Here is a 26782-nt window from a genome sequence, read left to right on the forward strand (position 1 = left end):
TGTGTGCTGGGTGATTTCCTGTGGCGTTCCTACCCTCGCTCTCTTTTTCGCTGCCTGGCCGCCGCCATCATGGGTCGCATGCACGCTCCCGGGTGAGTTCGGGTTTCTGAGCGGATTGCAGGGCTGGGCTGCGGGGTCGGGAGGAATGGAGAGCGTGTGGGCAGCGAGTCGAGAGGATGATTTTCTAGGCTGTTGTGGCACTGACCACCTCATCCGGAGACTCTTTCTCTCCCCAGGAAGGGCCTGTCCCAGTCGGCTCTGCCTTACCGCCGCAGCGTCCCCACCGTAAGTAGCGTGCGGGGACGCGGGAGAAGTCGGGGAGGGGGGGGCTGCCGTCCATCCCTCGGGAGGCTCGGTGCCGGGTGGGGCCGTGTGTGCCTGAGGAGCGCCGCTGAGGATGGCGAGGACGGCTGAACTTCGGTACCATCCCTGGTTTCTCGTCCTAAGGCCAGTTTCTTTTCCATAAACAGTGGCTGAAATTGACGTCTGACGACGTGAAGGAGCAGATCTACAAACTGGCCAAGAAGGGCCTGACTCCCTCACAAATCGGTGGGTGTTTCTGTGTAACGTAGTTCCTTCCGCCTGCCCTCGTGCAACTCGCTGGAAAAGTCGCTGGGGGTAAACGTGCCGCATATGTGCTTTGAAAACCCTTTGCTCGTTTCCCTGGCTTCATTATTGATGACCGGGGCCTAGTGCAAGTTCTTATGTGGAAGAGGAGAAAATTAGTAAAATGCTCTCCAAAATAATAATGAGTATTTACTGTGAGCTTTGGCGCTCTCCTACCTGAATGGTTTTAAACATTTTACATATACTGACCTCATTTCGTTCTGACCGCTGTATTTTGAAATGCGAAGTTTTTGCCATCTTACAGTTGAGGAAACTGAGGCATGGGGCAGCTATACAACTAGCCCCAGATCACTCACCTATTAAGTGGAGGAGTTGGCATTGACAACTCAGAGTACTTGTACTCTTTTTTTTTTTTTTTAATTTTTTTTAAAGATTTTATTTATTTATTTGAGAGAGAGAATGAGAGACAGAGAGCATGAGAGGGGGAGGATCAGAGGGAGAAGCAGACTCCCCGCCGAGCAGGGAGCCCGATGCGGGACTCGATCCAGGGACTCCCGGATCATGACCTGAGCCGAAGGCAGTGGCTTAACCAACTGAGCCACCCAGGTGCCCTCAGAGTACTTGTACTCTTACGTTGTGGTGTGAATCTCAGTTATGTGTAACTTTGTGCAAGTGGTTTCATTCAGCAAATGTTTGCCTGCTGCGTGGTTCTGGACCCTGAGAACACAGTAGTCCGGAAAAGGGCAAAATATGTGCCTTCTTGGAGCTTATATAGCCTAGCAGAGGTATTACAGGCTATAAGAAATAGGTAATAGACTGTCAAGTATTCAGATGGTGCTATTCTGAGATTTAAAAAATAATGAAGTTTTTACAAGAATGTCTAATACAATTTCTTAATAAATGCTGGTGGGTTTTAGTTATTGAGTAAATATACATAGCAGGAATCTCATTGATTTCTTTGGTGGCCTATAATCCAGCAAGTTTGCTGTGGTGATGGTCTTCCAGCATTCAGTTTCTTCCAGAAGGGTTTTTCTTAGTGTTGGGTAAACCAACCTTGGATGACTGAGCTTTGCGTGCATTCTCATGTTGGTTTCTGTGATACATAAGTAACCCCATTTTACAGAGGAAAACTTGGAAAATGACTTGATCTCAGAGCTTTAACATCACATGCTTCAGCTGTGTGTTTGGTGGGGGAATTTATATTACTCCTTTTTCAGGTGTGATCTTGAGAGACTCCCATGGTGTTGCACAAGTACGTTTTGTGACAGGCAATAAAATCTTGAGAATTCTTAAGTCCAAAGGACTTGCTCCTGATCTTCCTGAGGATCTTTACCATTTGATTAAGAAAGCTGTTGCTGTTCGAAAGCATCTTGAGAGGAACAGAAAGGTAAGAGAATAGAATTGCTTATATGAACTTATTTCAGTAAAGTATAATGCATCTGATGTGAAAATTACCTAAAGAGGCTTAAAGCACAAACTTGTCACACTCCAGTTGCTTTGAAATAAATTCTACCAGAAGAAATTGGGGCGGGGGTGCAGCTTTTGCTCCACTAGATGCAGTATATTCATTTGGTTGGAAATGTTGAGGTGTTTATTTGCAGAGTTTTGTTGCTGTATTTTATTTTTTTTATTTGCAGAGTTTTGCAAATCATTCATGTTAAGATTTCTGGAAGCCTTAAATTCCCTTAAGGACTTAATTCTAGCCACATGAACCCTAGTCTGTGATTCTACTACAGGGCATTGGGTAACTTCATTAGAGTGCATGGTAGCTATACATTCTTTTGTTAAAATAAAATTTGATAATGTTGTTTTGAGTGGTTTTCTTGAATTCTGTCTATTTTTATTTTTAGGACAAGGATGCTAAATTCCGACTGATTCTGATCGAGAGCCGTATTCACCGGTTGGCTCGATATTATAAGACTAAGCGAGTCCTCCCCCCCCAATTGGAAATAGTAAGTATTAACCTTTTTTGTTAATAAGAACAGACGTTAGCCATATAGTAAATAGAGTAGTAACTGCAGTAAAAGGCCTGTTAGTAAATGTTTTAGGTCGTGGCTATGTGGTCAGCTGCCCTTTCAACTCTACCATTATTAGGAGGAATACAGCCGTAGACTGTACATAAACAAACGGGCATGGCTGTGGTCCACTCAAACTTTATTTCCAAAGACAAGCAAAGGGCCATGGTTTGCAGATCCCTGATTTTTAAAACACGAATAAGCCCTTTGACTCACTTCTAGATAGTGGGTAGAGTTTCAGTTCATACCTCTGCTCCCTGTGTTCATGTTGTCCTCAGTTTTGCGTAGATTGCTCACTATAATAATTTCCAAACATTCAGTTTTCCACCAGAAGGGCTTTTCCTTATGTTAGCCAGTTCTCCCTTAGATGAGTGGCATCTTCATTCCTGTGCTTGAGCACAATGAACTAATACAGGAATTTTGCATTTTCGTGCGTTTTATATATTTGTGGTTTATTTTAACTGTTTGGAAGTAGCTCCATTAGGTGTGAGTCTGTGAATGAATATGGAGGACCTATTTTAATGAGCTCTTCTCCCTTTCTTCCTTTTCAGCGAGTCATCCACAGCCTCTGCCCTGGTCGCATAAATTTGACCATGTACTCAAGCAATAAAATCATTGTCTAACTAGAAGCATATTTTGTATTTCTTTCCCTAAAAATAACGTATCATTGATTCATATATGTTGATCTTTTTTGATGTGGAAGTGTGTTAGCACAATGAGAAGCATGTGATTCCACAGGGAACAATGAGATAGCACCCTTCTTTTTCCATCCCTTCACTGCTCAACTAGTTGAGCAGTTTATAACTTCATGGGTGGTTGTTAAATGGGGAGGGGGGTGGCAGGACTGGAAGAGAAGGAAGTCGTGACTTAATTGTTTTGATGTCATGACAAAAATGTTTCTAAGTATTTCTTCTTAAGATTTTAATTTAGTTACTGAGAGAGCCCAGGCAGAGGGAGAGGGTCAAGCTGACTGAGCGCAAAGCCTGACTAAGGGCTCCATTCCAGGATCCTGAGATCATGACCTGAGCCAAAGTCAGACAACTGAGCCACCCAGGTACCCCGTTTCTAAGTGTTCTTGATACGTTTGATGTTAATGCTGAGCTGGACCTGGACGCCTGGGTGGCTCAGTTGGTTAAGCGACTTCCTTCGGCTCAGGTCATGATCCCCAGATGGAGTCCTGCATCGGGCTCCCTGCTCAGCAGGGAGTCTGCTTCTCCCTCTGACCCTCCCCCCCATGCTCTCTCTATCTCATTCTCTCTCTCAATAAATAAATAAAATCTTTAAAAAAAAAAAAAATTGAGCTGGACCTGTGATAAATGTCATCCAGGTAGTGTATATAGTAGTATAGTCTAGTATAAGTTCCTCTGCAAGAGGAACATCTTTAGTATGGAGGGACCTCAGGAAGAACTGGTATTTGATCCCAGTCTTGCTGGTGAGGCTTAAAGATGAGGAAGAAGGAATTCAGGTAGTAATAAGCACAGTTCTTTTTTCTTTTCTTTTTTTTTTTTTTAAAGATTTTATTTATTTGACAGAGTGAGAGCAGGAACACAAGCAGGGGGAGTGGGAGAAGGAGAAGCAGGCTTCCCACTGAGCAGGGAGCCCGATACGGGGCTCGATCCCAAGACCCTGGGATCATGACCTGAGCTGAAGGCAGACGCTTAACGACTGAGCCACCCAGGCGCCCCAACAAGCACAGTTCTATCTGGAGCAGAGGGAACCAGAAGAACTGTTTCTGAGATAAACTCAGGTGACTGAACCTTGTGACTTCTGGATGCGTTAAAATGTACTCATCTGGGTGTTTTCAGAATATTTATTCTTTAAAACAACCTAATGAGGTATGTGGGTATCCCTGTTTAAAAGAGGCAAGTCTTGGGGTGCCTGGGTGGCTCAGTTAAGCGTCTGCCTTTGGCTCAGGTCATGATCCCAGGGTTCTGGGATCGAGCCCCACAGCCAGGAGCCTGCTTCTCTCTTTGCACCCCTGCCCAGCTCATGCTTGCTCACTTGCTCTGAGATAATAAAATTCTTTTTTTTTTTTTTTAAAGAGGCAAGTCTTGAACGAGTAAGATTTTAAGACAGTAAACTAAAAAGCTTCTTAAGTTTTACCCTAAGCAATAATCAGACGAGTTTGAAATCACACTGTTAGACAAAGTCCCTTGTTTTCAAGAGACCAGTATCAGCTAGCATTGATAGCCTTGTGAGTGCTGTGCTCTGGGGGTACAGACCCTAAGTGACTTATCTTATTCCTTAGGGCACTTCCTATATTCACCTACCCTGCACTGTGTGCTCTTTGCTGGGTATGCAAGCTGACTCAGTCCCCCTTCCTCATGGGCTCACAAATAATGGGAAACCGTCTAAGTATTTTAATTCTTACCTGGTGTTAGATTTTTAAATCCCCTGTGTTTGTGTTCATGTCTTAGAAGTGGCTAACCATCATAAACCAGGAATTAAACTGACTAATAAGGCAAATATCTCCCAAGAGTGATGAACAAGTAAAACAAGGTAACTCCCAGCATGGTCCTTTGCAATCCCTAGGTAGCTATGCAAATGTTGCATTGATGCAAATGGTATTAGTGGTTCTGGACCAAAAAGCAATCAATAGGTGGTGGGCATTTGATGTTTCAAAGCATACCTAGGTTTCTTTCTAATTAAAAGTATTTGTGGGGCACCTGGGTGGGTCAGTCGGTTGAGGGTTCCGACTCTTGATTTCAGCTCAGGTCTTGATCTCAGGGTCATGAGTTCAAGCCATGCTTTGGGCTCTGCATTGGGTTCCACACTAGGTACAGAGCCTACTTAAAAAAGCATTTGTGTATTTGTGATTCTTGCCATCAAGCCAACAGAATTACTGCAAATATTAGATACGACCACATGTGGGAGTTTTTAATGCCTTAAAAAATTAGTATACTTGAGAGTAAATAAAATGTAAAAACATATGCAGTCCTTTTAAGTAGTGGGCAGAGGGGGCTAAACTTAGGTTTTCAGCAATAGCCCTGCCACTTAAAGGCTGGGCGGGTAAAATCTCAAGAATCTAAATTATTGTGAGGATTACATGAGGTACTTAATACATGGTAATAGTTCAATCATTCAGAGAGAAACTTAGTTTATTTGGTGAACATTCCTTCAGATAACTGCCTGTTTAGATATTCACAAAGACATTCTTGGTACATGGACATCATACTACATGTATCATTTCATTATCATTTTTTACTGATTATGTCCTGGTTTTGCAATTCCATAGGTGTCACCTACTGTAATTTGCCTTTTAGTTGTCTCAAAAACTCACAGGAATGGGAACTTTGGCATGTATCTTTTATATTTTGTATATTTTGCAGAACTATGTATCAGAAGTCTGATAAAGTTCTCAAAAGGTGCATGAGAATGTCATTTCTTCGCATTCTTTCAAAATTGGTTTTGAAAGAATGATACTGTTTTTATTTTGTTATACTGTTTTACTTATTTGATTAATGAGTATCTTACATTTCCTTTTTGGGAGCTGCCTATTCATGCCTTATTCTAGTTTGTCTCTTTTCGAACATTGTAATTCTTTTTTTTTTTTTTTTTTAAGATTTTATTTATTTATTTGAGACAGAGAGAATGAGAGAGAGCACATGAGAGGGGGGAGGGTCAGAGGCAGAAGCAGGCTCCGTGCCGAGCAGGGAGCCTGATGCGGGACTCGATCCAGGGACTCCAGGATCATGACCTGAGCCGAAGGCAGTCGCTTAACCAACTGAGCCACCCAGGCGCCCCGCGAACATTGTAATTCTTAACCCTTTATCATGTGCTACAAATATTTTTCCCAGTTTTCTCTGTCTTTTAATCTTGTTTAGAAGTTTAAGAATTTTATTAGTACTGTCCCTAATGATTTTTCTTACCTGTTTTTAAAAAATGGATCAGTCTAATTAAATTGATTTTTTTTTTAAACACACAGATTTTCTGCCTTTTTTTTTTTTTTAAGATTTTATTTATTTATTTGAGACAGAAAGAGAGAGAGAGCTCATGAGAGGGGGGAGGGTCAGAGGGAGAAGCAGGCTCCCCGCCGAGCAGGGAGCCCGATGCGGGACTCGATCCCGGGACTCCAGGATCATGACCTGAGCCGAAGGCAGTTGCTTAACCGACTGAGCCACCCAGGCGCCCCTTAAATTGATTTTTTTTTTCCTGCTTCCACTTTTGTTTAATATGGTCTTCATCTGTCTTTCAGACTTAGACATTTATTCATCCTTTTTATTTTTTTAATTTTTTTTAAAGATTTTATTTATTTATTTGACAGAGAGAGACACAGCGAGAGAGGGAACACAAGCAGAGGGAGTGGGAGTGGGAGAGGGAGAAGCAGGCTTCCTGCGGAGCAGGGAGCCCAATGTGGGGCTTGATCCCAGGACCCTGGGATCATGACCTGAGCCAAAGGCAGATGCTTAACAACTGAGCCACCCAGGTGCCCCTATTCATCCTTTTTAAACAAGTTTCCAAATGTCTTTTCTTTGTAATATCTTTTCTGACACAGTTGGAAACAGCATATGCGTACTGTTTGTCCGTATCTACCCATATGTGAGCAGCTAGGGTTTGAAGGTTTCCTTCAAGAACTGTTCTCTTCATTTAAAAATCATCTTTTCTTTGGGATGCTTGGCTGGCTCAGTCTGGAGAGCATGCAACTCTTGACCTCAGGGTCCTCGTGAGTTTGAGCCCCATGTTGGGCATAGAGTTTACTTTTTAAAAAAAAAAACTTAAAAAATCATCTTTCCTTCAAGTGACAGCTGTTCATCTTTTTTTAAGTAAATTCTATGCCCCACGTGGGGCTTAAACTCATAAGGACCCCCGAGATTAAGAGTTGCATGCTCTACTGACTGAGCCAGCTAGGCGCCCCCCACCTTACTATTTTTTAATCAAAGTTATGCATATGTGTGGTTTTAGAAGTATTTTACAAGACATCTAAAAACAATCTCTTCTTTCGCAGTCTGAACTCCAGCCTTAGATACGCATCTGCCTATTCAACATCCCTACTTAGACTCTTTTTTATCCCAAACAGAACTCTTGAGTTTTGCAGCCCAAACCTGCTCTCTCCCCAGACATCTCTATCTCAGTAAATGGCAACTTATCCTCAGACCAAAAACCTAAGTCCTTGACTTTTTTCTCTCTTAACACCACATATACTTCATCACCAAATCCTCTTAGCTCTACCTTTACAACATATGCCAACATTTAACACTTAGGACCTTTACTACAACCACTCCAAGTCACTTTCTACCCTTACTGCACTAAAAGCTGCCTAACTGTTCTCTTTCCACCTGTGAGCCCCACTGAGGCATTCTGTACATCCAGCATCTAGAGTGATCTTTTAAAATGTAAGTTATTGGGGCGCCTGGGTGGCTCAGTTGGTTAAGTGTCCAGCTCTTTTTTTTGTTTTTAAGTGTCCAACTCTTGATTTTGGCTCAGGGTCATGAGATCTCAGCCCACATCAGGCTCCGCACTGAGCATGGAGTCCCACTTAAGATTCTTTCTCTCCCTCTCCCCCACCCTTGGCGCCCCCTACTCACGCACATTTTATTTTATTAAAAAATAAAATGTAAGTCACATGATGTCTCATAGGTTCAAAAACCTCCAGTGCTTTCCCATCTCATTCAGAATAAAATTGAAAATCCTCATCTTGCCCTATAAGGAGTGTTAGGATCCTGGTGGAAAACAGATGGATGTCATACTCACATTGAGGAATTTGGAGAGAATCTACTAAAGGAACGTTTTACAAAGATGTGAGTGGGGTTTAGGGAAGCCACAGGGCATACTGCCTATGATTCCCTCGAGCTAGCAACCTTGGGGAGACCTTAGGCATTTCCACCCCTAGTCTGAAGACTGCAGGGGAACTCAGAGCTGGGGAGGGTCACCTGACAGAAGCTGTGAGCCTCACTAAGGACTCCTACCTTCTGATTGAATGCAGGAGCTTTCCATTGGCCAAATCTCACAGGAAGCCAGAGGTCAAGGGGGCCTATTGATATGGTACATGAACATCAGATTCCCAGGCAGCAGAGAAGGGTGGAGAGTGGGTCTGGAGGGATAAGAGGAGAGTATCCAGCACAAAGGGCCCCTGTTACCTGGCCTCCTCCAGCCACCTCTATTCATCTCCTACCACCCTTTCATGTCCTGGTGGCACGATTTCAGACACTTTTCCCAGAGCCATTGCGCTTGTTAATTCCTCAGCCTGGAAGGCTCTTACCCCAGCTATCCATGTGGCTTGTACCTTTAGGTGTGTTCAACTGTAACGTCATAGGCCCTATCTAAACCCTCCCACCCAGCACTCCTTCCCCTCAGCCCTGCAGTTCAGAGTACCGATTACTGTGTGACACATTATGTAGATATTTTCAGATTATAAGACCCATTAGATCGGGGCGCCTGGATGGCTTAGTCGGTTAAGCCACTGCCTTCGGCTCAGGTCATGATCCTGGAGTCCCGGGATCGAGTCCCGCATCGGGCTCCCTGCTCAGCAGGGAGTCTGCTTCTCCCTCTGACCCTCCCCCTTCTCATGCTCTCTCTATCTCATTCTCTCTCTCAAATAAATAAAATCTTTAAAAAAAAAAAAAAGACCCATTAGATCAAGGACCTTGTTTGTTCACTGCTATATCCCTAGTGTTTAGTATTATAATGTCTGGTACGTCCTAGGTTCTCAATATTAATGCACATAAATGTTAATGCACACGAGAGTAGAAAAATTTTTGGAGATCTTGGAAAAAGGCTTTTTTTCAACCCTCATTGATGATTGATAGAGAACCTCACTTGGAATAGAATCTAGGTGGGAAATTTTTCCTAAAAATTTTTAGCAATTATTGTATGTAGATTAAAAAACTGCTGTTGAGAAGTCAGGTGTCATTCTGTCTCCCACTCCTTTGTAACCTTTTCTTTTTTCTTTTTTTTGGACTCGCTTTTAGGATCACCTCTTTATTGCTTAGTTTTCTCAGTTTTGCAATAATACCTTGGTTTTATTTATTTATTTTTTAAGATTTTATTTGACAGCACAAGTAGGCAGAGTGGCAGGCAGAGGCAGAGGGAGAAGCAGGCTCCCCGCTGAGCAAGGATCCTGATGTGGGGCTTGACCCCAGGACCCTGGGATCATGACCTGAGCCAAAGGCAGACGCTTAACTGACAGCCACCCAGGCGCCCCCTCAGTGAGCTATTTCAGTCTCAAAATTGTCTTGCAGTTCTGGGAGATTTTCTTGAATTATTCCTTTAATGTTTCTTTCACACTATTTTCTGTGTTCTCTTTCTGGAACTCATTATTTGCTCAGACATTCTGGACTGATCCTCTTATTTTTTCATCTTTTACCAACTATTGTTCATCTCTTTTCCTACATATTTTAAATTTCCATGCCACTGGTATATTGTTAAGTGTTAAATGCATGTTGTTGTGTGTATACATATATGTGTGCATACATGTATCTTGTGGGTATACACGTGTGTTGTACACATACATGCATGTTGTATGTTGGCGAATGTTTAACTCTTGTGAGGGAGGTGACAACCTGATTTGTAGTGTTTACTACTTCTGTGGTGTAAAAACTCCCACTATAGCCTATTTCAAGCTACCAGCAGGCTGTCTTGATGTGGATTTGGGAAGAGATGCTCAGTAGTAGACCATTATATAGGATTTTCCCTATACAGAAGCAATAAACATAAGTGATTTCAAGACCATGGATAATAGTAAAACTATAAAACAATCAGGAAATAATAGCTTTTGAGTATTTATTATATTTGTTTTGAATATAATTTATTTACTTTTGAGTTTATTTTATTTTTTATTTTTTTTATTTTTTAAAGATTTTATTTATTTGACAGAGAGAGGCAGGCAGAGAGGGAACACAAGCAGGGGGAGTGGGAGAGGGAGAAGCAGGCTTCCCGCGGAGCAGAGAGCCCGATGTGGGGCTCGATCCCAGGACCCCGGGACCATGACCTGAGCCGAAGGCAGACGCTTAACGACTGAGCCACCCAGGCGCCCCTATATATTTTATTTTTAAATAATGCCTGTGTTTAACTGGCTTGCAGAATTCTTGAAAATTTAACAGTTGGCTCTTGTGAGCCCTTATGAGCCAGATCCAGTTCACCACTGCTCAGAGCTCATTTTTGTTCAATTTTTTTTTTTAAATTTTATTTAGGGGGGCGCCTGGGTGGCTCAGTCGTTAAGCGTCTGCCTTCGGTTCAGGTCATGATCCCGGGGTCCTGGGATCGAGCCCCGCGTTGGGCTCTCCGCTCCGCAGGAAGCCTGCTTCTCCCTCTCCCACTCCCCCTTCTTGTGTTCCCTCTCTCACTGTGTCTCTCTCTGTCAAATAAATAAAATCTTAAAAAAAAAAAAAGTTTAAAAAAAAAATTTTTATTTAGGGGCGCCTGGGTGGCTCCATCGGTTGAGCACCTGCCTTTGGCTCGGATTCTGGGGGTCCTGGGATCGAGTCCCACACATGGGGCTCCCTTTTCCGTGGAGCAGGGAGCCTGCTTCTCTCTCTCCCTCTGCCTGCTGCTCTCCCTGCTTGTGTGCGCTCGCTCGCTCAGTCAAATAAATAAATAAATAAAATCTTAAAAAAAAAAAAAGATTTTATTTGAAGAGCGCCTGGGTGGCTCAGTTGGTTAAGCGTCTGCCTTCAGCTCAGGTCATGATCCCAGGGTCCTGGGATCGAGCCCCGCATTGGGCTCCCTGCTCAGTGGGGAGCCTGCTTCTCCTTCTCCTTCCTATCTCTGTCTCTTTCAGATAAATAAATAAAATCTTTAAAGAAAAATCTTAAATAAAATAAAGTGCTTATAGTTGCACATTTAAAAAATGTTTTATTTGAGAGAGAGCACACAAGCAGGCAGAGCAGCAGGCAAAAGGAAAGGGAGAAGCAGGCTCCCTGCTGAGCAGGGAGCTTGACTCTTTCCCAGGACCCCAGGATCATGACCTGAGCCACCCGGGCACCCCTAATTTTTTTTTTAATAGAAACCTTTTGTTTCATAGATATTTCTCATTCTCAACTCTTTCTGCTTCTACATGTTAGGTTTTGCTGTTGCTTGTTTGTCATTTATGTTAGAGAGCTTCCTCAAATACCCAGTCGTCCTTGCAAGAAATTCAACTGTGGTGCCTATAGCGTATAGTGTTTGAATTGTACCCTGATGCAGTTACTCTTTTTTGCCACCGGGTGGCACATACTGTGTTGTTGCTGGTGCTAACACTTACCCTATAACCTGCAGCTTCGTATAATTTAAATGTGCTTTCACATTTATTATTTCTTTGATCTTCACAACTTCCCAAAAGTTAACTCCAGATATTCTTGGAAGGAGGCTTGGCATAGATTCAAAAATACATATATTCCATTTTAAAGGTAGGGAGGGGCACCTAGGTGGCTCAGTCTGTTGGGCATCTGACTCTTGATCTCAGCTCAGGTCTTGATCTCAGGGTTGTTAGTTCACACCCCACATTGGGCTCTGCACTGGGTGTGGAGCCTACTTAAAAAAAAAAAAGATGGGGAGATTGAGGTTCAAAAAAGGTAACTCAAACCAAGACCATTAGGAGGTCTAGTGTTCCTATCACTATACCTCGATGCCTCTTGCAATCCTTTTTTTCAAGTGCTTTTGTTTTGTTTTGTTTTGTTTTTGTTTGTTTTTATGAGGAGTGCAAATAATAAAGACCCATGTTCAGGGCACCTGGCTGGCTCAGTCAGTAGAGCACGCAACTCATGATATAGGGGTCGTGAGTTCAAGCCCCGTGTTGCGCCTAGAGATTAGTTAAAATAATAAACACATACAAAGGTTTAAAAAAAAAATCCATGTTCTTCTAGACAAATCAACTTAAAAATTATTAATAGTAACATTTTAGCTAATTCCTAATGTATGGAAATCTATCCACTAGAGAAATCAAATTTATTTTTCTCTGTAGGCTCCACACTAGTATGGAGCCCAGTGCCAGGCTTGAACTCACAACCCTGAGATCAAGACCTGAGCTGAAATCAAGAGTCAGATGTTTAACCGCCTGAGCCACCCAGGTGCCCGAAAAATCAACTTTTAAAATCTCCAGACATCTAAGTGAATTTAGGCGCTGCTCTCTTTTATATTGTTTCTCTCTAATTTTGTTACCTATAAGTAAAAATTCACATTCTCCCAAGCTAAGGATAAGAGTTGCCTTTCTGCTCCAAGCGAGTGTGTTGCCAGCATTCCAGCCTCACCTGCACTCACTGCTGCTTGCGTGTTGCTGTAGCTCCAAATACAGTGACATACGTAGTGGTAGCTTGGGAGTGATGGCCCCACGTCAGGAGAGTGGTGCCTCTCTAGCGGGGAGGAGCTGAGCAGGATTGGGGGGGGGGCTGTGCAGACAGGTGCACCTGTGTCCATAATGCTTTTATTTTTTTAAATTTATTTTTATTTTTTAGATTTTATTTATTAGAGAGCATAAGCGGGGAGAGAGGCAGGCAGGGGGAGAGGGGGAAGCAGGCTCCCTGCTGAGGAGGGAGCCCAACGATGCAGGGCTCCATCCCAGGATCCTAGGATCATGACCTGAGCCGAAGGCAGATGCTTAGCCGACTGAGCCACCCAGGCGCCCCTGTAATGCTTTCTTTTCTAACCTAGGTTTAGGTACAAGGGGTTTTTGTTACAGTCTCTTTGTCTTTTTGTATGTCCAACATAAAAAGTCTCTGTGAGGTCTACAATTATAAAAACAGTTTATTCACTCAGTAGATATTTATTGAGCACTTCTGGGACAAATATTCTTCTATACAGCAGTGAACGGCAGTCTAGCTAGGGTCTGGATTCATCGCTAATTCATTCACAACGCACATTGAACACACCAGATGCTGATAAGATGACCCATGCCTGGTCCTGCTCTTTAAAAGACTTGCAGACTAGTATGGGGTGGGGCACATTATCCATGAAGTATGCAAACCTCACAAGACAGAATGAGCTTCAGAAGAGAGATGCCGATAAGTGTTAAGGAAAAATCACAGAATTTGGAGGGCTTCACAGAGGAGATAAGGAGATGGCAGTTAAGCTGGATCGGGAAGGACATGTTGGGCAAGCAGGGAGGGGGTGCACTGCAGGCAAAGAGCCTCCTAAGCAGAAGGAACAGCATGAGCAAAGAATGGAGGTGGAGAGTGTGCAGTGTTAGGGTCCAGTGAGTATTTTACTTTGATTAGTGAACTTAGTAGTAAAGTCTGGAAAAGGAGTTAACATCAACTCCCAGAGGGCCCAGGTCCAGGCCAAGTTGCTAGACTATTCTGTAGGAGACCTAGAGCTATTTGCTGTTAGTAAGGGCCGATAGGGCAGGGGAATGGCTCCTGGGTGGGCACAGATGGGACCTGCTGAGACAGGTGCAGGTGGGAGATGGGTCACAGGAGTAGAATCCACAGGACCTGGCAGCTGCTTGAGTTTGGGTTGGGAGTGCTCTTCCCAGGTGGTTATTCAGTGTCTGCTTGAACTCGTCCAGGGATGGGAAGGTCACCACGCACGATTTGGGTTTTTACTGCTGGATAGTAGTCCCTCATTTGTGTACTAGGTCTCACATGGAACTCTACTGCACAGGAGTGCAGTGAGGGGGAAGGAGGTAGAAGAGGAGGAACTTGGAAAAATAGAAAGGATGCTATCTATCTCTGCAAGGGACTGTCCTCTCTGGTTCTGGTAGTCAGTGTGCCTGAGGGTGAGCCCAGCTGGGACTTCTGAAGGGGGAGAGGCTGCTTTGGGGCTGTGTTCCTTTAGTCATTGACCAACAGGCTGGAGGTTGTGGCTCGTGGATTGCTTTGTGGTGCCCATAAGGGGATGCCATGGTGCTGGGATTGGTATGCCCTACCTACGGGGTTGAGGGGGGGGGACTTGGGGCAGAGAGACCGTCTAGTGCAGGAGGTGTGGGGCAGTCTTGTGTCATCCTGGGGGTCCTGCTCTGCTGGCATTTCCTCTTTTAGTCTCAACTGATCTGGGATCCTCTCACCATGAGCCGTCACATTGGCCCTCATACTCCACCAATATGACTTTAGGCTCAAAGATTGGTCTCCTAAGGAAGACTGATAGGTAGGTACCCTTTGAGGGTCATTAGAACCGTCCCCGTTGCCCTAGATCTCTCCAGCTAACTTGTTGCAGTGCCTGAAATCCATCACCAGAGAGGCACACACATTTCCTAGAGGGTCTGGCACATTATTCGAGAGCCTACTTTAGTACAGTTCTTTATTAACAAGTTCACAGATTTCAAAGGGTGTGGTTTTTGTAAATTGTAAAGCCCTACTCTTAAGTAAAGTGTCATCATCGATGCAAATCATCCCTGAGCACTAACCACTCCTAACTCAGGATCAGGGAGTTCTGGATTATAGAACCTTTTGCCTCCATAATCTCACTGCAGCTTTATAGCAACCTTGTGCTGCAAATTATTAAACTTCTTTTTGCCTCAGTTTCCTCCTGTAAACTGGATATAAAGTCCCTGGCCCAAGGTCATATGACCAATATGAGGCCACAAAGACTGGACATTAGATTTTAGAAACAGAGGGCTTATTTCTTTTTATTTTCTCAAAGCAGCCTGGAGTGTGACACTCTCAACCGTGTTGAAGGACAGGTCTCTGGCTTCTGAAAGCCCGGTGAAGAATGGGTGGGGGCTGGAAAGGGAAGCCATAGTCATCATGGGTGGGTGGGTGAAGGCATCCGGACATCATCGCAGGAGGTCACTGAGGAAGTTGAACTGGGACTTTGGAGTGTGGTCAGTTAGCCATTCAGGTGGTGAGATGTAGGTCCCACTACCCCAGGGGGAAGAGCCTGGGCTGGAGAGTCTGTGACTAGCACAGTCAGGATGGCCCCTGGTCTGTCAGGGCCTAAGCCCAGTTTTCTCCATCCCTGCACTGCCTCCCAGTGGTGGCCAAGTCTCACTGCTGGGCTGATCCTTATCTGGAAAAGGAGGTTGGACCAGGTAGGCATGCTAAGTTCTGGAAGCAGGTAAAACTATTCAAGTCTCCAACACCTCCAGAAGACAGGCCCTGGGGCAGGAAGAATGAGTGTTTCCAGTCCTAACGGAATCACTTTTTCCTCCAGCCTAACAGATGCCCTTCTGGCCTTGCATCTGCCTAAAGGTTGGAAAATCAGGTGTATTGTGAGTCATCTGGGCTCTGTTCAACCTGCCCATTTCTTCACTCAGCAACATTCTCTAAAGGCTTCCAATGGCCCTGGCCCCTCTCCTCCCCTCTCTCATCCATCCATCCATCCATCCATCCATCCATCCATCTATCCAATCAATAAATATTTATTGAACTGTGTGTCAGGTAATGTTTTAAGGTTTAGGATACAAGAGTGAACAAAACCAGACATAGTCCCTGCCCTCATGGAGCCTGCAGGGTTCTGGAGGAGAAAGGTATTCAAATAGTCACCATGCAAATGTTGATGCCAACTGTAACAAGTCCTGCAAAGATTTGCCTGGTGCTACAAGAGCCTACCGAGGTTGGGTGGGTGAATCCCACCAGGTAGGCAGAGAGGTCTTCTCTGAGGAGGTGACCCTTGAGCGGTTAATCTGCAGGAAGGGGGAGCAGAGTGGGCATTGCTGGCACAGGAAATGAAGGCCTTGTGGCAGAGGGAGCACAGTGAGTGTGGGGGAGGGAGAGCGGGGCTGGCAGGAGGGAGGGCCTGAGGCACGACTTTGTGGGCCTTTTAAACACCCTGCCTTTGCTTTAGAGCAACAGGGATAGAGGACGTTAATCGGGGAGTGACATGATCAGCTTTACATTTTGAAAATATTCTGTCAGCTGGCTGTGTGAAGAATGGATGTGGGTGGATAGAAGAGCCTAGTGAATTTGCAAGACCAATAAGGAGGCCAGAGTCCAGGGTAAAGAGTGGAAAAATTAGAGAAACATCTAGAAAGTAAATTTGTCAAGGCTTGGGTTCAGGTTGGCTGTGGGGAGCGATAGAGAGTACGAGGTATGAGAAATGACCTCCAGGCCTCCGACATGGGCAAGGGGAGGGACGGTGGTCCGTTCCTGCAGGTAGGGGACACCAAGGAAGGGGCAGGCATGGGCAGCACATTATGAGTTCAGTGTTGGGGACGCTGGGTTTGAACTGTCTTTAAGATCTCCACACACAGATGCCAAATAATAACTACCACTCACTGGGCACTTACATGTGTTAGGCTTGAGGCAGAGAGTATCAGCGCCTCCATTGTTCACAAGAACACACAGGGAGGGGTAGAAACTGAAGCCATGGTCAAGTGGAATTGCCCCTGGGGAGGAGTCCAGCTTCTTTCCTCTCTTACTTCCACCCCACCTCCAGCAGGGCCCCACTCAGGGCTGTCCTCCCGTGCTGGGCAGTAAATGGGGTGCCTGGATCACCCCGGGTGTGGTAAATGGTGTCAAAGATGGCCACAACGAAACCCCCTGTCCCACTTGTCTTCTTGGAACCTTACTCTTCTGCAATCAAGACGTGGTGTCTAATCATCCTCCTCATCAATCTGGCAGGCCTGTGGCTTGCTTGTAACCAATAGGATTCTGAGAAGTGACACCTGAGGACTTCGTAGTGAGGCAGGAAAGGCCTTGTTGCCTGGGACACTCCTGTGTGGGGTCCTGAGCCACCACGCAGGGGAGCTGGGACCCTGCTGCCTCCCTGCTGTGTGAGCCGAGGCCATGCGGAGGCGCTCTGAAAACCGCCACAGGTCCGGCCCGGGCAATAGGCAGTACTAACCTTGGGGCACGCGGGTGAACACACCTCCGCGAGACTCCTGCCCCCAGCCTGGAGTCGCCCCCAGCCACTGATCTTCCCAGCGGAGGCCCCAGACATTTCAGAGCAGACAAACCGTTCCTGCCGCGCCCTCTGATTTCTTGACCTCCAGAACGCTGAGCAAAAGAAGATGGTTGTTTGGAGACACTGACTATGGGGATAATGTGTTTCACAGCAAAAACAACCGGAACACCTTACTGAGGAGGGGGAGGGGCTGAGTGGAGGGACAGGGCGGTGGCCTCCCCGCCTCGCTCCGTTTGCCGTGACTTCCAGTTCTCGCCTGTCTCACCCTGATTGGAATGACCCGGGGACGTGTCTGTCTGCCCTGTCAGGCTGGCTGGGAGACCCCGCGGGAGGAGGACGGCAGCGCTGGCCTGGTCGCCCCGTATCGCAGGCGCCCGGCGCAGAGCCCGACAAGAAGAGCGTCGGTGGACGCTTGCCGGCTGCATGCAAGCCTGCGCTTGCTCTGATGTTTATTTGGCCGAGTGGGGATCTCAGACCGCTTCCAAGGTTCGAGGTTCGGGGGAGCCGGACGGAAGCTCCGGCTTGCGGCTGCCTCACACAGATCCATGATGGGACTGGAAGCAGTTTTTCAGAAAGCATTCTCATGAATACAGCATTTTGATTGAAACAATGATTTGACTGAAAATAAAGATTCCCCAGTTGCTGGTTGTTGTTGTTTTTTTCCTATAGTGTCAGCTGTTTTCATGCTCCAAAAGGCAATTTCCAACCCTCTAAGAGTTTTTAAGCATTTTTGTCCATTTCAGAACTTTTCCGAGTTTTCCCCCTAAGTATTTGTAATTTGTTTTAGCCTGCTTTTACTGCTTTTCAATATTTGTAGTGATTGAAAGTTGGAAGAGCCTAAGGGTCTAATTGATGAGGGGACTTCTTGGTGCCACTGACTTAGAATCTCAGAGGAGATGCGGCGCCTGGGTGGCTCAGTGGTTGGGCGTCTGCCTTCCGCTCAGGTCGTGGTCCCGCGGTCCTGGGATCGGGCCCCACATCGGGCTCCCTGCTCCACGGGAAGTCTGCTTCTCCCTCTCCCACTCCCCCTGCTTGTGTTCCCTCTCACTGCACCTCTCTCTGTCAAATAAATGGATAAAATCTTAAAAAAAAAAAAAAAATCTCAGAGCAGGAAAGCCAGGCACTTTATTGGGGTGCTCATTTTTTGTGTGTGTATGAGAAGTTGAGGCTCCAAGAAAACAGGGGCTTGCTCAGGGTCACACAGTGAGGGGACAGTGAGGACTAGAACCCAGTGTCCTGGGTCCTGGCCTAGTACCCTTTCCCTTCTGTTCCTGCTCCAGGTATGAGCAGAAATGGTCTCTAGGTGAAATTAAATCTTTTTCATGTCTCTGTTTTCTGATGTTTCTGAGGGAATATAAATTGCCTTTGGCAGAAGATTGAAAAAAAAAAAACAAAACAGAATAAAAAAATCCTATTAAAGGCATTTCACCTGAAGGACCCATACCCCTCTCCACTCCTACACACACACACACAGTAGTTCTACTGCCTGCCCATACAGCATTGCCTCTTTTAAGACAGTGGCCTTTAGGGACATTCTGGCTCAGACTTATGATCACACAGATCCCAGCTTTGAACCACCCGGTCCAGGAAAAGCCAGTATATTCTGGGGGCACATATCCTCCCTGAAGCCTACCCACCCAAGATGGAGTAGATGCCAAGTGGAAAGTGGTAGGCCCTGAAGAAGGACGTGAGCCCTCAGGAGCCCCAGCAGAGGGCAGCAGGAAGCTGGCCCAAAGGCTCTTGGGAGTGTCCCCCCCCCCCAGGCTAAAAATATCACTGGGGGTCTGGAGGCTCCATGGAGGAGATTTAGGTCAGGTTCTGAGGAAGGGGAGTGGAAACGCTAGTTTCGGTTTGTGTATGGGGAGGGCCTGTGTAAGCTTGGGGAGACAAGAATTAAGAAGTCAAAACTGCCAGAGGTGAGGATGGGGACTAAGCTTTGTGCAGGCTGGGAGGGACTGTGTCTGTTTTATGCGAGCAGCTATGCTGTTAGAACAGTGCCTGGAATACAATATACATTAAATGAATATTTGTTAATCAAATGCACAAATGGAGATAGTGTTGGGGGGGGAGGGAGGGAAGGAAAGGGATGGCAAATGTTTGAGTGGAAGACAAAAAACAAAGGAATTTTTACTTGAGCACCTGTTTGTTAGGCGATATACCAATAATAAGCTCTTTAAGTTCATGATCTCTCTTTTCAAGTTAGTTTTTTTTTTTTTTAAAGATTTTATTTATTTGACAGAGAAAGAGAGCACGCACAAGCAGGGGGAGTGGCAGGCAGAGGGAGAAGCAGGCTCCCCGCTGAGCAGGGAGCCCAACGTAGGGCTCGATCCCAGGACCCTAAGATCATGACCTGAGCCGAAGACAGACTCTTAACCGACTGAGCCACCCAGGCGCCCCTCAAGTTAGTGTTTTAATTGAAAAATAGTACATTCTTAAGGGTAAAAAATACTAATAGGGGCGCCTGGGTGGTCAGTCAGTTAAGCGTCTGCCTTCGGCTCAGGTCATGATGGGGGGCGTCCTGAGATGGCGCCCCACGTGGGACTCCCTGCTCAGTGGGGAGTCTGCTTCTCCCTCTCCCTCTGCCTCCCTCCCCACTACCCCTGTTTGTGCTCTCTCTCTCTCTCTCTCTCACATAAATAAATAAAATCTTTAAATAAATAAAATCTTTAAATAAGTAAAATAAAAATACAAAAAAATTTAAAAATTAAAAATAAACCTCCCTCTCATACCTGACCCTCAAGCCTCCTCAGAGGCTGACGATGTTTTTTGCATATCTTTGTAGAACTTTTATATGCATGTCCTTTGTGGGTCACCTGCTCCCTGCCATATCTCTTTGAACCTCCAGGCTGAGATCAGAGTGGCATTTCTCCACCTGATCTTAGCCAAAAGGCCGAGAAGCGATTAGAGTGGCATTTCTCAAAGTACGCTCTGGGACCACCTTCAACAGAATCACCTGGTGGGGATATCACTTATTTAAATGCAGAATTTGAGGCTTCACATAGACCACCAAAATCAGGATAAGGGAATCCCTGATTTTAACAAACTACCTTGGGCATTCTTTTCTTTTTTTCTTTTTTTTAAGTTTTATTTATTTTTTTTTTTAGTAATCTCTACACCCAACGTGGGGTCCAACTCACAATCCTGAGACCATGAATTGCATGTTCTTCCAACTGAGTCAGCCAGGCGCTCCCCCTGGGCATTTCTGATACCCACTAAAGTTTGAGAAGCACTGACCTGACTCACACAATCACTACCTGGGGGAGGGTCCAAATAGTTCTGGGTAGAGGGGCGCCTGGGTTGCTCAGCCGGTTAAGCATCTGCCTTCAGCTTGGGTCATGATCCCAGGGTCCTGGGATCCAGCCCCGCATCGGGCTCCCTGCTCAGCGGGAAGCCTGCTTCTCCCTCTCCCACTCCCCCTGCTTGTGCTCTCTCTCCCACTCCCTGTCAAATAAATAAATAACATCTTTAAAAAAAATAGTTCTGGGTACAAATCAAGGATCCACTATGCCCTCATCTTGTGACCTTGACCGTGGGTACAGCATTTTACTTGTTGTCTCGTCTGCTCAGGCTGTCATAACAAAGTACCTCAGGCTGGGCAGCTTAAATAATAGAAATTTATTCCCTTACAGTCCAGAGGCTGGAAGTCCAAGATCCAGGTGACAGCAGTGTGAGGCCTCTCTTCCTGGTTTGCAGATGGCGGCCTTCATGAGCCCTCCCACAGGCTTTCCTCTGTGCCTGTGAAGAGATGAGATGGAGAGAGGGGGATGGGGGTTCGGAGAGCAGGCAGGGAATCAGCACTCTGGTCTCTCTTCCTCTTTTTTTTTTAAAGATTTTATTTATTTATTTGAGAGAGAGAATGAGAGAGAGAGAGAGAGCATGAGAGGGGGAGGGTCAGAGGGAGAAGCAGACTCCCTGCCAAGCAGGGAGCCCGATGCGGGACTCGATCCTGGGACTCCAGGATCATGACCTGAGCTGAAGGCAGTCGCTCAACCAACTGAGCCACCCAGGCGCCCCCCTCTTTTTTTTTTTTTTTAAAGATTTTATTTATTTATGAGAGAGAGAGAAAGAGAGCATGAGTGCCTAGCAGGGAGCCCGATGTGGGACTCGATCCCAGGACCCCAGGACCATGACCTGGGCCGAAGGCAGACGCTTAACTGACTGAGCCACCCAGGAGCCCCTCTCTTCCTTTTCTTATAAAGACACCAGTCCTAATGGATTAGGGCCCCATCCTTATGACCGCATTTAATCTTAATTACTTCTTTAAAGACCCTATCTCTAAATAGTCACATTAAGGATTAGGATTTCAATATATAAATTCAGGGGGTACATAATTCAGTCCATAATATCTCTTATTCCTGTCCTTCCCCCCAATTTGGTGTCTTCCTCCTCAAGGCATGTCTCTCCCATTTACTCAAGTTTTATAAACTTTGTAGTAACCGCTCTTTTAAATATATATATGTGTTGGTTTTCTCCACGTTGAATTTTCACATTTCTAGTAAGTTTATTGCCAGCTATTTTAATATTTGTTTTTTTTTTTAACTTTTCCACCCCCCAATTTTTATTTGGTAAATGTTCTGATCTATAAAACAGTTGCGAGATATACAATGAATATTCATATTCCTAGATTCATCAATTGTTAACCTTTTGCCACATTTCCTTTATCTTTCTCTACATATCTCTATACTTTTTCCTGAACCATTATCTTCAGGCTCCTGCAATGCTCCCCCAGCTGCTCCAGAGCAACTCTGGTCTCCCAGCATTTAAAGGACATACTTCTTTCTTTTTTTTTTTTAAGATTTTATTTATTTATCTGAGACAGAGAGAATGAGAGAGACAGAGAGCACATGAGAGGGGGGAGGGTCAGAGGGAGAAGCAGACTCCCCGCCGAGCAGGGAGCCTGATGCGGGACTCGATCCCAGGACTCCAGGATCATGACCTGAGCCGAAGGCAGTCGCTTAACCAACTGAGCCACCCAGGCGCCCAAAAGGACATACTTCTTCCACATAATGAGAATTCTTCAGGGGAAGGAACCGTGGTGTGTGTTCCACTGAAGCTCTAGGATTTTGAAGTGTCTACTGCCAATAGGTGTTCAAGAAATAGGAGAAGTGGCATGCCCAAGGCTCCACAGCCTTGTGAGGGCCAGCACTAGAATCTCACACAGGTCTGACAGACCCCAAAGTCCATGCTCTTCCATAAGGCCATACTGTCCTCTTGATAGCAAAGCAGATTTTTTACAGGAGAATAATGTATATTATTGGTTATCTGGAAGCTGAACGTTTGGGGGCACGTGTTTGGTTGACTGAATTGCATTTTTTTTTTTTTTAAAGATTTTATTTATTTATTTGACAGAGAAAGACACAGCGAGAGAGGGAACACAAACGGGGAGTGGGAGAGGGAGAAGCAGACTCCCCGCCGAGCAGGGAGCCCGATGCGGGACTCGATCCTGGGACTCCAGGATCATGACCTGAGCCGAAGGCAGTCGCTCAACCAACTGAGCCACCCAGGTGCCCTGAATTGCATTTTGATTCATCTTTGAGCATGAACTATTTTGCATTTAAGTTGCTGGCTTAGTGCCAAGCACATCAGCACGGCTATCTAGTATAAAATGAAGTCCTTCACTGTGGCTGATCAAGGGAAAGAGTCTCTGTACAAAAGTTCCTCTTATCATAGGTGGTAGTGATTTGTCCTGAGACGAATTGGTTGGAAAGGGGAGGGCCTTGGACAGGTGTCAAAAGGTGTGTTCCAGTCTAGGCTATGTTATATAACTAGTCACACAACTTGCCCTCTGTGGGCCCCAATGTCTTCATCTAAAAATGGGGATTAAAAACTCTTGCCTTGGGATGCCTGGGTGGCTCGGTCGGTTCGGCATCTGCCTTCAGCTTGGGTCGTGATCCCGGGGTCCTGGGATTGAGCCCTGCATCTGGCTCCTTGCTCGGCGGGGAGCCTGCTTCTCCCTCTGCCTGCCACTCCCTCTGCTTGTTCTCTCTCTCCGCCTCTCTCTGACAAATAGGTGAAATCCTAAAAACAAAACAAAACAAACTCTTGCCTTGCCCACCTCCTAGAGATGCTGTGATCGAAAGGGGAGAAAGCACACAAACCTTTGTGTTTTAAATCCATCATATACTCCATCCGCTCAGTACCAGAGAATCATGTAAAACTTGAAAAAAAAAAAAAAGAATCAATTACTTCATTTTTATTAACTGAAAATTTTGCCATGATCAGGCCACAAGCTGGGAAAAATTCACATCTTGTTTTGATCAATCACAGGAGGTATCTATCTGGAATGGAACTGGCACCACATCTGTGCTCTCAGATTCAAATGTTACTTCTTAGCCTAGTGAGTACCTTTCCTTAATTGTATGAAATGATAAATGTGAAAAAGAAGTCTGTAGGGCTTGATAGCTTGAGGTCAATAGTGGTGGTTATTAACCTCGGGAGTACATTAGAATTGCCTAGGGCGATTGAAGATCATACCAATGCTACCAACACCAATTGTATTTCTTGGGGGTAGGGCCCAGGCTTTTTTCCTTTCCTTTTCTCCCCTCCCCTCCCCCTCCTTTCCTTTCCAAGATTTATTTATTTATTTTAGAGAGAGAGAGCATGAGTGTGCGGGGCAGAGGGAGAGACAATCTCAAGCAGACTCTGCACTGAGCATGGAACCCGACACAGGGCTCAATCCCACGACCCTAAGATCACAGCCTGAGCCGAAACCAAGAGTCCGATGCTTAACCAATTGTGCCACCCAGGGACCCTTGGGCTTTTTTATTTTTCTTTTTTTTAAGATTTTATTTATTTGACAGAGAGAAACACAGCGAAAGAGGAAACACAAGCAGGGGGAGTGGGAGAGGGAGAAGCAGGCTTCCTGCCGAGCAGGAAGGCCAACACGGGGCTCGATCCCAGGACCTCAGGATCATGACCTGAGCCAAAGGCAGATGCTTAACGACTGAGCCACCCAGGTGCCCCCATCATATAGGTTTTATACATATATGTCTTGCATATATTTTTTCATTAGGATTATTCCTAAGTTGTTTGTATATTTGCTACTATTATAAGGGAGAAGAGTTCAGCAACTGATTATTGAGCTATTGATTTTGTGGTATTATCTTGGTCCTGGATTCCCTTATAATTCTAAGATTTTGGGGTTGTTTTCCACATTTAAAGCATCATGCCAAATAACCTGCAAATAAAGATAATTTTACTTCCTTCCCAATACTTAAATCTCTTATTTCTGTTTCAGATCTTACTATGTTAGCAAAAACTTCTAAAACAACATTAAATAATAGCATCACTATAGGTATGCTTGTTCTTTTCTTGTTAATGTTTTCTTATTTTAATGAGAATGTCTTTAAATGTTTCATTGTTAAAGAATGTTTCTTTTGGGGCACCTGGGTGGCTCAGTCCTTGAGTGTCTGCCTTCCGCTCAGGTCATGATCCCAGAGTCCTGGGATCGAGCCCCGCATCGGGCTCCCTGCTCGGCGGGGAGCCTGCTTCTCCCTCTCCCATTCCCTCTGTTTGTGTTCCCTCTCTCGCTGTGTCTCTCTCTGTCAAATAAATAAATAAAACCTTAAAAAGAAAAATGTTTTTTTCTTTTTTTTTTAATAAAGATTTTATTTATTTATTTGAGAGAAACACTGAGAGAGAGAGCATGAGCAGAGCAGAGGAAGTGGGAGAAGCAGACTCCCCACTGAGCAGGGAGCCCAATGTGGGGCTTGATCCCAGGACTCTGGGATCATGACCTAAGCTGAAGGCAGATTCTTAACTGACTGAGCCACCCAGGCGTCCCTCTTTTTCTTTTTTTTTCCATCAAGATTTTATTTGAGAGAGAGAGAGTGGGAGCATGAGCAGGGGGGAGGGGCAGAAGGAGAACGAAAAGCAGACTCCCCACTGAGTGGGGAGCCTGAGCCCATTAAGGAGCTCGAGGCAGGGTTTGATCTAGGACCCTGAGATCATGATCTGAGCCACAGGCAGATGCTTAACCAAATGAGCCACCCAGCCGCCCCTGTTAAAGAATGTTTCTGGGGTGCCTGGGTGGCTCAGTTGGTTAAGCGACTGCCTTCGGCTCAGGTCATGATCCTGGAGTCCCTGGATCGAGTCCCGCATCAGGCTCCCTGCTCGGCAGGGAGTCTGCTTCTCCCTCTGACCCTCCCCCCTCTCATGTGCTCTCTCTCATTCTCTCTCTCAAATAAATAAATAAAATCTTTAAAAAAAAATGTTTCTGAGAGAGATACTCTCAAAAAAACACATTTGGTTATTTGTAATTTTCTAATACTTTTAAAAAACTTTTTGAGGGGCACCTGGGTGGCTCAGTTGGTTAAGCCACTGCCTTCGGCTCAGGTCATGATCCCGGAGTCCCAGGATCGAGTCCCGCATCGGGCTCCCTGCTCGGCGGGGAGTCTGCTTCTCCCTCTGACCCTCCTCCCTCTCATGCTCTCTGTCTCTCATTGTCTCTCTCGCAAATAAATAAATAAAATCTTAAAAAAAAAAAAACTTTTTGAGATAATTATTGATTCACAGAATTTTGCAAACACAAAATTTTACTCTCCACCCAGTTCCCCAGTGGTTTATATCTTATGTAACTGCAGGACAATAACAAAAGCAGAGCACTGACATTGGTACAATGTATATTTCTATAGTCATTTTTTTTGGCTTGTGTAGCCACCATTGCAATCAAGATACAGAACTGTTTCATCAGTACAAAGACCTCCCTCATGCCATTCCTTTATGGGCACATATTTCTCCTCCCCACCACCATCCCTAATGCCTGGCAACCACTAGTGAGTTCTCTGCCTCTGTAATTTTTTTTTTTAATTTTGAGGATGTATGGTATCAAGTAATATGTAGGCTTTTCAAATTGGCTTTTTCAGCATAATGCTTGGAGGTCCATTCAAGTTGCTGTATCAATAGTTTGTTCCTTTTTATTACCAAGTAGTATTCTATGGTTCAGATGTACCATAGTTTTGTTTTGTTTTTTAATATGGAACGCTTCAGGAATTTGCATGTCATCCTTGTGCAGGGACCATGCTCCCCTCTGTATTGTTCCAACTTTAGTATATGTGCTGCTAAAGCGAGTGCTGTACCACAGTTTTTTAAACATTCACCTATTGTAGAACATTTTGTTTCCAGTTTTTGTTTAATATAAAAAACTGCTGTGACCAATCATGCACAAATTTTTATGTGAACATATGTTTCATTTCTGAGATAAATGTTCAGGAGTAGGATTGCTAGGTCATATGGTAAGTGAATATTGATTTTTTAAAGAAACTGCCAAAACTATTTTCCAGGATGGCTCTAAGATTTCACATTCCCACTAGCAAAGTGTAAGAGATACAGTTTCTCTGCATATTCACCAGCATTTGATATTGTCACTATTTTTAATTTTAGATTCTAACATAATTTTAAAAATCAGTGATGATTTTATCAAATACATATTTTGGCATTTATTGAGATAATTTTATGGGATCTCTTATTTGCTTTCTTGATGAATTGCATTATTTTATCCTTAAGTATAC

At 45.0% G+C, this 26782-nt stretch overlaps 1 protein-coding gene and 1 non-coding gene across 2 annotated transcripts; one reads left to right on the forward strand and one right to left on the reverse strand.

Annotated features, from left to right (window-relative positions):
• Positions 1–3211, forward strand: RPS13 (ribosomal protein S13). Its single transcript, XM_021685317.1, is given in 7 exon segments — positions 1–92; positions 237–285; positions 471–549; positions 1785–1954; positions 2418–2501; positions 2503–2519; positions 3134–3211. Coding segments are annotated over 7 exon segments (456 nt in total). The 5' UTR covers positions 1–69; the 3' UTR covers positions 3168–3211.
• A 23030-nt stretch (positions 3212–26241) lies between these two features.
• Positions 26242–26345, reverse strand: LOC123326268. The gene has a single exon (XR_006540975.1). It is a non-coding gene; the product is annotated as a U6 spliceosomal RNA (small nuclear RNA).
• Positions 26346–26782: the final 437 nt, after the last annotated feature.

The sequence above is a fragment of the Neomonachus schauinslandi genome, chromosome 11, assembly GCF_002201575.2.
Source record: "Neomonachus schauinslandi chromosome 11, ASM220157v2, whole genome shotgun sequence".
Lineage (NCBI taxonomy): Eukaryota > Metazoa > Chordata > Mammalia > Carnivora > Phocidae > Neomonachus > Neomonachus schauinslandi.